The sequence below is a fragment of the Eptesicus fuscus genome, chromosome 23, assembly GCF_027574615.1.
Source record: "Eptesicus fuscus isolate TK198812 chromosome 23, DD_ASM_mEF_20220401, whole genome shotgun sequence".
Lineage (NCBI taxonomy): Eukaryota > Metazoa > Chordata > Mammalia > Chiroptera > Vespertilionidae > Eptesicus > Eptesicus fuscus.
In genome coordinates, this window is record NC_072495.1 from 26,548,551 (window position 1) to 26,560,410 (window position 11,860).

Sequence of the window (11,860 nt, forward strand, 5' to 3'; positions counted from 1 at the left end):
GGCTGCAGAGGTGACCTTGGACGTGGGCTGTTGTGTGTGCTGCTCCGTGGAGGGAAGCAGGGCCCTGGCAGGACGGGGCTGAGCAGGAAGCTCTGGTCCTCAGGGAGGCAGGACAGAGACCCTGACCCCGTGGGGGGAGGGGAGGCAGCCCTGGGCCCAGGAGGGAGTCAGGGCCTGTGGGGAGGGCTGAGGAGGACCAGCGTGGAGCAGGGCCTGGCTCCTCCCACTGTGCCAGAGCCTCAGCTTGTGGGGCCAGGAAGGGCTCCCCCTCTGCCCAGGCCTTTGAGAGATGGGACGGGATCCTGGCCACTGAGGATGGACAGGGAGCGGGAGGAGCAGGAGGAGATGGATCAGAGCTGACCCCGCAGTGACCTCTCTCAGCCCAGGCAGCTAGAGCCACGTGGTCGGAGGGCCATCCCCATCCCCCTCCCATGGGAAGGGCTGTTCCCTAAAGGGCTGTGGTGACTTCCTCCCTCACAAGCCCCGCGGGTCCCTCTGCAGGGCGGGTCCTACCCCTCACCCTGCAGGGAGGGGCCGGGAGGACAATCGGGGTTGAATGTGAACCCCAGTGTGGACCACACTCACCCAGGGCCTCCCGGGGCCTGGCTGCCCATAACGTGGGAGGGTCAGCAGTGGCCTAATGGACAGACAGAGGGATGCCCTGTGCCAGTGAGGACGGCGAGGGAAGGGGCAGAGGCAGGTGGTCCCTGCTGTGCTGAGTCGGGATCCAGCCCCTGAAGGCGCTCCCTGCACACGTCCCGGGTCATAGGGCGACATGGGGCCCCGGAGAGGCCCTCAGGACCCTCTGCTGTGGCCACGGGGTGACAGGGTCAGGGTCTCAGGGGCATCACGTCAGCCCTGGTGGGAAAGGGACGGATGGACCATGGGGAGAACTGTCCTTTCTTTGTCTGTTCCTTACCTGCGGCTTTGGCTTCAGAGGGGCCCCGTGATTCTGAGCCCAGAAAGTCAAGTTTGCATCAAAAGTTCTAGTGAGGCCTCAGTTATACTCAATAAAGCAGTTTCAAAAAGAAACATAGCCGGACCAGCCTGGCTCAGGGCTTGAGTGTCGACCTATGAACCAGGAGGTCAGGGTTCAATTCCTATCAAGGGCACATGCCTGGGTTGCTGGCTTGATCCTCTGTAGGAGGCGTGCAGGAGGCAGCTGATCCATGATTCTCTCTCATCATTGATGTTTCTATCTTTCTCCCACTGCCTTCTTCTCTGAAATCAATAAAAATAATAAATGAATAAATAAATAAACAAACAAACAAACGCTTGAGTGGCAGGTGGCCTTTGAGAGTCACTAGATGAAGCAGGTGACACCCTGGCCAGGACAGGAGGTGGTGCTGATGTGACTGACAGTGACAGGGAGGCAGGGCCAGAGTGAGAGGGAGCTGAGAGACCTCCCATCTCTCTCTCTCTCTCTCTCTCTCTCATTACTTTCCATTTAATTCTTCTGGTTATTTCTCCCTTATGCTCTTTGCTGTTGTTTTTCATTAACTATTCCTATCATTTTCTCTCTTTTCCTCTTCTTAGCATGTGTGTGTGTGTGTGTGTGTGTGTGTGTGTGTGTGTGTGTGTGTCTGGTTCTATGGGATTTTATCCCACGTGCGTCTTCATGGATCTACAACAGCATGAAGACACAACAACCTTCTATCCACTCTAGTGTCTCCCACATTTTGCCTTTATAACAGCACCCACCTCTCCTTCAAGGTGCCTTTCCCTGCCCTCACCTCCTGGCTCCACTAGTTGCATCTTCATTTCTAAAAGTCTTCATTTCAGAAATGACCTGTAGGATCAGAGACAGAATCCCGGAGCGTGTAGCCCCTGAGAGGGCACTTCTCACCGCCCTGAACCCCTGTAGATTCCTCCCAACTGTCCTTGCATTGAGCTCCTTCCTGTTCATGGCTGAGTCGTAGTCCATGGTCCTGGTGGACCAGAGTCTGCTGACCCTCCACCCAGCAAGGGCATCTCACTGTTCTCTGGGGACGTCATGCCCACGGGAGCTAGGAACACCCTCCTGTCCTTTCTCTGTGAGGATAAGTTGTCACTTCTCTGAAACAAATGACCAGTGTTCCTTGGGGGTGTGAGGCAGTGACAAGTAGAGCACTTTCAGCAGCTGCTCACTCTTTCCTGACTGTCTGCACCATTTCCCATGAGCAGCAGCCACGCGTGAGTGACCCCGGTTCTCCACACCCTCGCCCGCAGTGGGGGTCACCCCTTCTTTCACTGAAGCCGATCTGAGAAGCGGGCCCTGAGATCTCACGGTGTTTAATTGGCATTTCCCTAATGCCCAAGGATGGGCATCTTCTTCTGTGCTTGTTGCCATCAGTATGTCTTCTTCACCACATGGTTCTTCTTAACAACGACCCAGGTTCTAAATGGATCACAGAAGTGTTTTGTCTTCTTCCTGTTTGGTTGTGAGAGTTTATTTTATTCTCTGAACTCTAGGTGTCCATTGGGTATTTCGTTTGCAAATGTGTTGCCTTTGTTACCTGTTTCCTTGTTCTCTTTCAATAGTTTTTTTTTTTTTTTTTAAGCAAAATATTCCTTCTGTGAGGTTGTTCAGAATTACTCTATCCCTGAAGCATCCATCTGGTGTTATCAGAGGTTTCTGTTTAGTTTTGTTTTTGCCTCTCTGGGTCCCCAAGATTCTCCTATTATTTCTAACAAGAAAAGAGGTGACCTGACAGGCCCCTGACTCACCTCTCTGGGTCTGAGCATGGAGCCTGCCTCTCACGCGCAGCAGGACCACTGGTCACTGTCTCTATGAGCTCGACCCGCCCACATGGGTGATCTGATCCCTAAGGTGGAGGACCCAGCGTTCTCCGCAAGCACACGGAGGAGGTCAAGGGTCAGCCTAGGGTGTGTGTGCAGGGGCTGGGTCAGGGGTCAGCACTGTCTCCCTCAGCACCACGGAGAGCTCCCAGGAACCTGGGACAGGCTGGGAGGGAGGCTCCTATTTGAATTCCCATCAGCCCAGCTGCTCCCGCCCAGCTGGAGCCAGTCATGGAGGCCCCCAGGGAGGAGGTGATTTGCATGAGGAGCCCCTTGCAGAGCATAAGACAGGCCCAGAGGCCACAGGCCCAGCTGTGGGCTCAGAGGCTGAACCCGGGGTGTCTCCGCCATGGCCTGGACCCCTCTCCTGCTGCCCCTGCTCACTCTCTGCACAGGTGCTGCCCCCAGGACCTGAGCTGGACCGGCTCCAACCCGGAGCTCCGTCCAGGCACAGCCTCTGCGTGGAAGCTACTGGCAATGGGTCCTTATCCTCAACCCCCCTCTCCTCTCTTACAGGCTCTGTGGCCTCCTATGAGCTGACCCAGTCGGGCTCTTTATCAGTGGCCCTGGGAGAGACAGCCAGCATCACCTGCACTGGAGAATTACTGGATAAAAGATATACCCACTGGTACCAGCAGAAGCCTGGCCAGGCCCCTGTGCAGGTCATTTATAAGGATAGCGAGAGGCCCTCAGGGATCCCTGACCGGTTCTCAGGCTCCAGCTCCGGGAAGACAGCCACCCTGACCATCAGTGGGGCCCAGGCCGAGGATGAGGCTGACTATTTCTGCCTGTCTAGCCCCAGCGAAGGACATTTCTCACAGTGACACAAGCAGATGGGGAAGTGGGACAAAAACCACGTCCCGGTCTGTGTCACATGCTCCTCCAGCCCCAGGGGACTGTAGACAAAGCCATGAGCAGGCGTGGCCCAGGGCCCCATCTCAGCTCTCCAGGTGACCCTCCTCCCGCCTCAGGCCCCTCAGCAGGGGTGGCACAGAGTGGGTTCACTCTGACAGGACAGGGCTGCCCTGATGGTGTCTGGGCCTGGATGTGAGTGGGAGACAGAGGGCCTGGGTGTGAGTGGGAAACAGAGGACCTGGGTGTGAGTGGGAGACAAAGGGCCTGGGCATGAGTGGAGACAGAGGGCCTGGGTGTGATGGGAGACAGAGGGCCTGGGTGTGAGTGGGAGACAGAGGACCTGGGTGGAAGGACACACAGCGGGAGACATACAGACAGGGGTAAGGACCCTGCTTGTCCTTCCCATGGTAATGGGCCCCTCATTGTCCCATGTCGGAGTGTCTCCCCAGGTCTCCCAGCACATCTGAGCTCATGAAGCTCCAGATCTTGTCATCCTGGGTTCCTAACAACCAAACCGGAGCTGTGGGCACCGAGGAGTCCACCCGGGTCCCTGCTCAGGGCTGACCCACCTCACACCCCGCTGGGACCGGGCAGCTCCCAGCTGCGCCCTCCCCGGGAAGGGCTGCTCCCCCAAGGCCATGCCCCTCTCAGAGTGAGGCTCAGGCCCAGCGCCCACCTGAGGCCAAGGTCCCGAGTCTCTGCCTCAGCTCAGGACGTCCTCCCCGCGGATCCTCGGTTGCCACCCAATGGCAGGTCACCTCGTCTTGCCTCTCACGTTTCCTTCCCGAGGGCTCACCCCAAAACCCCGCTGCAGGCGAGTCTCCCTCGCCCATGGCTCCAGTGCTTGTAATTACCCACGAGATCTCAGCTCCACCTGTGAGAGCAGCTCCCACGGCCACAGAGAGTCGCCCAGGAGCCCGGAGGCCCGGGCGGAGTTCACACATGATCAGAGCCGCGCGTCCCTCCGTCAGACGGACCTGCTCCTCCTCAGGACGCCAGGCTGACAGGGGGGTGGGGCGGGGGGGGGGAGAAGGGCTTCCTCAGCGCTGGGCAGTGAGCACAAGGGGCACGCTGCTCGGGCCCCGCCGGGGGGTGGTGGGGGGGGTGTGAGCCCCGGTGCTGAGGGTCAACGGGTTTCCATTAATGTCACTGAATCTGTGTGACTTAGAACAGCAAACACATTATATATATACACACACTGATATTATATAGATACAAGTATTGTTCACTAAACAAGGAAATAAATATTCACCAAGTCTGCTGTCACATCACAATTTCCTGCTGGGACGCAGGAAAATAAGAGCCATAATAAGAAAAAAAAAATCAATCCATCACCCTGGCCAAGAAATTTCACAGAGGATGCACTTTGTAGACAAGGACTTCAAAAATCCAAATCCCATTTGTTCAGAAGGAAAAGAATGCCTGAACATGGTAACTGCAGACAAGAGAGGCAAAAACACAGCACCCAACTTAAAGGGTGGAAATGAAAACCACAGTGTCTGAGAGAAAATCACACGTGAGGAGTTGACAGAAGGTGGGTCACCGGAAAGGAGAAGATCAGTCAATTGGTGACATGGAAGAGAATCCATAGACAAGAGACAAAACCAGCGACAAAACAAGACACTGAGATCACTAACACAGGCCTCTGTGGGCTGCAGGACGACGTCAAGGAGCCTAATGTGCATGTGATTGCTGACTTTGAAGCACAAGAGATTCGGGGGAGGTAGGAAAATGTTTGAGGAAATAAATACTCGTCAGAGAGATTCTAAAGTCCATGAAACCCGGGATCCCACAGACCCAAGAACTCTGACAAGCCCCAAACACACACACACACACACACACACACACACACACACACACACACAGAAAACACCAGCACAATCCTGATCAAATTCCTTAAAACCGGCGCAGAAGAGAAAACCATAACAGCGTCAGGGACAAGGACACATTCCACAGAGAGGAACCCGGAGATCTGAGCAGGTCCCTCTTTGAAAACAGGGCAGACGAGGAGAGAGTGGAGCGACGCCCTGAGAAAACTAAAACCAAAAACAAAACCACAAAACGACACCCACTTCCGTGTCTTCACCAGTGAAAGTGTCTTTCAATGAAGAAGGGGAAGGAAAACTCTCTCAGACACACCGGCTCTGAGAGCCGTGACCCCGGCTGACCCAGCCCCTGTGCTGCTGTGACCTGCACCAGCGGCCAGCACCAGTGAGAGTCAGTCCTTCAGTCCTGTGTCCCCCCAGTCCCACCCCAGAACCCCCCACGCCAGAGATATGAGCAGTGATGCTTCGGGGGGGCCCGACACCCATCCTCCAAATGCACCCCTTCCTCCTTCCTGGGCGACCTGAGCCTCTGGCGCCTGGTCCTGAGACACGCCGTGGCCATAGACAGAACAGCCACCCTCCCCTGGGACCAGCAGCTCAGGGATCAGGGAGTCTCCCCCTGAGCAGGAGGCTCAGCATCTACACCTGGACACAGGACACCTGCCCCTCCAGCAGCCAGAGAGCAGCAGCCACCAGGGGGCAGCACAGACCGCCTCCAGCCTCCTGGCTCCTGGGAGGGCCTGGCCTGAGGGGTTCCAACCTTCACAGGGAAGACTCACCCCCCCCCACCCAGCCCTCACCTGCAGACAGAGCAGGGGTTCCTGCAGCCTCGCCTTGGGCACTGCTGGCCCTTCTGGCTGTGTCTGCCCCCGGGTTCCTGTGGGATTTGCCCGTTTCTACAGCTCAGGTCCAGGCCCTTCATTCCCCTCCAGCCACCTGTACCCCTTCCTGCTCCCCCTCCCCAGTGGCCACACCTCCCTCCAGCCCTGGGTCTGCCCCGGGCACCAGGCACAGGGGACACTGAGGCCCAGCCTCTAGGACCTGCCCTGAGGGCTCACCAAGCACAGACACGGACAGCCCCTCAGTGGCTGCTAGAACCCCAGGTGCCCTTAGCCAGGGGGGCACGTGTGCCAGTTCCGATGTGCACACACGGGGCCTGGGGCGGCCCCTGCACGGACCTCAGGCTCAGGCGCTCACCTCTCCAGGGACCTTCTCTCCGGGGCTCACACCTGCACACAGCCCTCCCCTCTGAGCTCTGCTGCAGCCAGGCCAGTGCAGGCCTGAGGCCAGGAACCATCTAAGTGCAGATGACCCCCCACAGGATGGCTCCAGAATAACCCAGAATCCCCTGGGCGAGGGCGGGGCTGCATGGGCTGCCCCTCCTTTCTGTGTCCCTGGGCTGAGCCCTCCTCAGAGCCCACAAGCTCCCAGCAGCCCCTGGGCCTGGCTGATTTGCATGCCCCCCAGCTGTCTCCAAGGGGATAAGAGAGGCTTGGGAGGGACCCTGCAGCCTGGGCCTCAGGGAGCAGAGTCAGGGCGCCCACCATGGCCTGGACCCCTCTCCTCCTCGGCCTCCTGGCTCTCTGCACAGGTGCTGCCAGGCTCCCCCCTCCCAGCCCCAGGGCCTGGAGCAGCCTGGCTGACTCTGAGCTCAGGGGCGCTGCCTGGGGGGCAGGAGGCTCAGACACTGTTGCTGACTCAGGGCTGGGGGGGCTGAGGCCCCTATGCTCACGGGCTCTGAGGGCTCCCCTGCAGCAAAAAGGGGAGGGCTCCTTGCTCAGAGGCTCCATCCAGGGGGCCCCAGGCCACCTGGGCTGATGGGGATGCGAGGGGCGCCCTGGGGCCTGGGACTCCCTGGGGCTCAGGAAGGTGAGGCTGGCAGGGGGTTCCTAGGAATGGGCCCTCACCTTGCTGCCTCCTCTTCCTCCTGCAGCCTCTGTGGCCTCCTACGAGCTGACACAGCCGCCCTCGGTGTCGGTGAACCTGGGACAGACGGCCAGGCTCACGTGTGGGGGAAACGGCATTGGAAGTAAAAATGCTTACTGGTACCAGCAGAAGCCCGGCCAGGCCCCCGTGCTGGTCATCTATGATGATAGCAACCGGCCCTCAGGGATCCCTGACCGATTCTCAGGCTCCAACTCGGGGAACACGGCCACCCTGACCATCAGCGGGGCCCAGGCCCAGGACGAGGCCGACTATTACTGTCAGGTGTGGGATGGTAATGATGCTCACAGTGACACAGGCAGATGGGGAAGTGGGACAGAAACCTCCCCGTGTCACCCTCTCCCAGCCCTGAGCTCGGCTGTCCGTCTGTGAGGAGCGAGAGCAGGGCACTTTCCTGCCCTTTGGAGGATCCCACGTGGAGCCCTGTCACCACGGGTCCTGTCCAGGAGCAGGAGGCCATGGGGAGTGTGGGGGCATCGGACCTGCCCCGGGAGGGGCCTGGACACCGTGAGAGGGAACGTCTGTAACAGCAGCCACCTCAGCTCCACAGCGACCCCACCGTGTCCCATAGAACCCCAGTTCACAGGGACCTGGGCTCCCAGCACATTCACCACCCGCAGTGTCAGGGTGACAATGGGCCTTTGGACTTTAAATAAACATTGCTGGCACTCCCTGGTGTGGCTCAGTGGGTAGAGTGACAGCCTGCAGACAAAGGGTCCTGGGTTCAGTTCTGCTCAAGGGCACGTGACCAGTTTGTAGGCTCAATCCCAGGAGGCAGCCAATCCATGAATATCTCTCATCTTTGTTGTTTCTATCTCTCACTCCCTCTCCTTCATCTCTAAAATCAATAAAAATATTTTTAATAAATAAATAAATAAATGCTGCTGGGAGTGTCCTTCTCCGTGGGAAGGTCATTCCCATGAACCTCCCGGGCAGGACGCTGTGCTGTGCGCAGAGACCTGGAGGGCAGGCTGACGATAAGGGATGTTTGTGGACGGGGACCTGCTGTTCTCACAAAGGGGCACGTTGGCCTCACTGCCCCGCACAGACCCTGCCATGGAGGTCAGGGCGCCCGGGACGTACGAACAGGTCCCCTCCCACGGGGTCAGGAGCCCACAGCTCAGGGTGAGGACTGGGCAGCAGGAGTGGCCCGCAGGGCCCTGGGGAGACCCTGAGGTGTGGGTGTGAGGAGGGGCAGCATCGGGTGGGAAGGGGGAGGGGAGCGGGTGCCCCCTCAGCGGGGAGCAGCAGGGGCGTGTCTGAGGCAGGGCCCTGGGCTCATGTCAGTTCCCTCTTTAGACCCAACGCTGAGCAGTGGCCAGGGGTCCCTCTGTCTGTGCTCAGGAGTCACCCAGCGCCTCCCACTTCACTCCCATGTGCAGCGTCGCCAGCGTGTGGGGAGAATTAGTTACATTATATTCTAAGCAGTGCTAGGTGTGAAAACTTAAATTTTTTCAGGATGTCAGGTGAAACGAGCTTTCCTGCCAAATATGCTTTAAAAGTCAAAGGCCTCCTCTCCCTGTCCTGACCCTGCTCCGCACTCAGTGGCCCTCACCGCGTGAGAACAGGGATCCTGATCTCACTGTTGGAAGAGGAGACGCATTCAAAGACCCCAACCAATCACGTGATTCCCAAGATGCTGCTGACATGTGACCCTGTGTGGTCGGCCATGGAGGCAGCAGAGGGAGAGTCCCCAACTCTGACCACACAGAGTCCGTGTTTCCCCGGGAGACACAGATTCTAACACTGTGAGGACCTGAGCTCTCTTCTGACCAGACACAGGGGGATGGGCCTCCTGAATATGGAAAAGGGGGCGGGACAGGGGGCTCAGGAGGCCTTGGGGGGATGGGAGGAAGGGGATCTGGAGCCTGGGGAGGGGCAGGGCAAGGAGGGGGTGAAAGGTCAGGCTCTAAGGTCAGTCTCCTGCATTGGAGTCTTGACCCATCATCTCTGTCTGGGGGATTCTGGGGAAATCACTAACCTCCCAAGGACGCTCCCTCCTCATTGGCCGGGAGGAGAGGCTGGGCCCCAGCAGAGGATGGTGTGGGCTCCTGTGATGCTGAGTGAGGGGACCAGGGACACACTCCCCACCTGTCAGCCTCCAGGGAGCTCTCAGAAGCAGTCAGGGTGATGAACCAGCTGCACAGGGAGGTGACATTCACCCTGGGGACACCAGGGGGCGCTGTGGGTCCTGGTTTGGAGCCTTCAGAGGTCAGAGTCCCCTGGGCTGTGTCAAGTGCAAAGAGCAGGACTGGGCTCCTGTGAAGACCCTTCTGTGGGCCAACCAGCTCTGAGCAGTGAAACCCACACCTGCCCTCTGCCCTCAGGGGAGGCCCCGCAGGAGGCCCTGGGCTCAGGGCGGGGCCAGCAGTTGGGACAGAGCCTGGCTGGGCCCAGACACCAGATTTGCATCCCTGCTCCTCCCCCTGAGCTGCAGGCAGAGAGGATAAGACAGGGGCTGGCAGGGCCAGGGCCAGCTGGGCAGCCGCGGGCAGCGCTCAGGACCCTCCCACCATGGCCTGGCTTCCCTTCTGCCTCCTGCCCCTCGTCGTCTCCACAGGTCAGAGCGGCCACAGCCCCTGGGGTCCTGCCCCCCATCCTTCCCCCAAGCTCAGTTCTCGGGGCGCCTGCACATCGGGGTGCACTGGGCATCGCTCTGTGTTTTCTGTCCACAGGTCTCTGTGCTCTGCCTGTGCTCACCCAGCCCCCATCTGCCTCTGCCGCCCCGGGGGCCTCGGTCAAGCTCACCTGCACCCTGAGCCAGGAGCACAGCAACTACTTTATTTGGTGGTATCAGCAGAGATCAGGACAGGCCCCTCGGTATTTGATGAAGGTTAACAGTGACGGAAGCACCAACAAGGGGGACGGGATCCCCGATCGCTTCTCGGGTTCCAGCTCTGGGGCCGACCGGTACTTAACCATCAACAACATCCAGTCTGAGGACGAGGCGGACTATTACTGTGGTGAGAGTCACACAATTGATGGCCAGGATGGTTAAGCCACAGTGACACAGACAGAGGGGAAGTGAGACAAAAACCTCCCTCCCCAGATGCTCCTCCCACAGGTCTGGAGGGCGGCCTCCCTGCCCCTCCCCAGGACCCAGAGCCCATGGCTCCCCTCCTTGCACCCCCTCATCTCACCCCTCCTCCCACTGAGAGCCCTGAGGAGAGGCCCGTGCAGGCACCACGTAGGTCCCTGGGACCAGACAGCAGGAGTGTCTTCACCCACAGGCCTGTGGGGACGATGCTGGGGACTTGATGGCCGTGTCCCCCAGCGCCCTCAGGCCTGCGCTCCACCCTGGGGCCTGGTCAGGGGAGGAGCCCAGATCTCGGGGTCCCGATGGAGATCTTGAAGACATAGCGCCTTCACTCTGGGTGCAGCATGGACTCCGACAGGGCCCTGCCAGGACCCAGCTGAGCAGGAGCATCTGGTCCTCAGGGAGGCAGGACAGAGACCCTGACCCCATGGGGGGGCTCAGCCCTGGGCCCAGGAGGGAGGCGGGGCCTGTGGGGAGGTCTGAGCAGGACCAGCGTGGAGCAGGGCCTGGCTCCTCCCGCTGCACCAGAGCCTCCGTGTGTGGGGCCCAGACAGGCCCCCCCTCTGCCCAGGCCTTTCCCAAGGTCGGGACCATGTCCACTGGGAGGGCAGCAGGGCATGGGGTGGGGGCAGGAGACTGAAGAGGAAATATGTGGGCTCCTTCCCGCTGGAGGGGAGTCCTGTGGGGGATCCCCCTCAACTGCATCACATGGGGAGTCCCGGGGAGGAGACAGGCTGGCCTTCTACCTGATTTTCTGGAATCTGAAATACAGCACCTTTCACACTCCCATACCGCCCAGGCTGCAGGGAGCCGCTGTGGACTAACTTGCCCAGGGCACTGGGCGCTGAGCTGAGCTGGGGCAGGAGGGAGGCAGGGCTGGTCCCCAGTGGCTGGTTCTGACATGAATGTGCAGGAACTGCCAGGAGCCTGGGGACCCTCCAGGGGGGAGAGCAGGAGGGGTTGGTCTCTGGGGATGGAGGGAACAGGGAGCAGGAGGAGCAGAAGGAGGTGGATCAGGTCTGACTCCACAGTGACCTCTGTCAGCCTAGGCAACTGGAGGCATAGATCCCAGGGCCACCCCTGTCCCCATTCCCGGTGAAGGGCTGTTCTTTAAAGGGCTGTGGTGACTTTGTCCCAAACAAGGCCCCACGGACCCTCTACCTCTCTTTTCTCTCTTTCTCTCTCTCGCTCTCTCCCTCTCTGGATTTTTCTCTCCCACTCCCTTCCTCTCTAAAATCAATAAAAATACATATATTTTAAAAAGCGTTCCTTCCTTCTCATTGTGGAGCGGTGTTCCCTGCTCTGGGTGGAGTGACATCTGTGACCCATCCACGCAGGAGGGGCAGAGGCCTCCGTGGTTTCCCACGTGGACATGGTGCCTGCGGGGCCATGACCTCTGTGCACAGTTGCCGGGGTTCTT

At 59.2% G+C, this 11,860-nt stretch overlaps 3 gene segments (V, D, J or C); all 3 read left to right on the forward strand.

Annotated features, from left to right (window-relative positions):
• The first annotated feature begins 3,127 nt into the window (after window positions 1-3,127).
• On the forward strand, window positions 3,128-3,602 carry LOC129148218 (immunoglobulin lambda variable 3-25-like). The segment is given in 2 exon segments: window positions 3,128-3,173; window positions 3,295-3,602. Coding segments are annotated over 2 exon segments (354 nt in total).
• A 3,402-nt stretch (window positions 3,603-7,004) lies between these two features.
• Window positions 7,005-7,775, forward strand: LOC129148219 (immunoglobulin lambda variable 3-9-like). The segment is given in 2 exon segments: window positions 7,005-7,050; window positions 7,393-7,775. Coding segments are annotated over 2 exon segments (429 nt in total).
• Window positions 7,776-9,917: 2,142 nt separating this feature from the next.
• LOC129148220 (immunoglobulin lambda variable 4-3-like) lies at window positions 9,918-10,401 on the forward strand. The segment is given in 2 exon segments: window positions 9,918-9,963; window positions 10,079-10,401. Coding segments are annotated over 2 exon segments (369 nt in total).
• The last annotated feature ends 1,459 nt before the right edge of the window (window positions 10,402-11,860 follow it).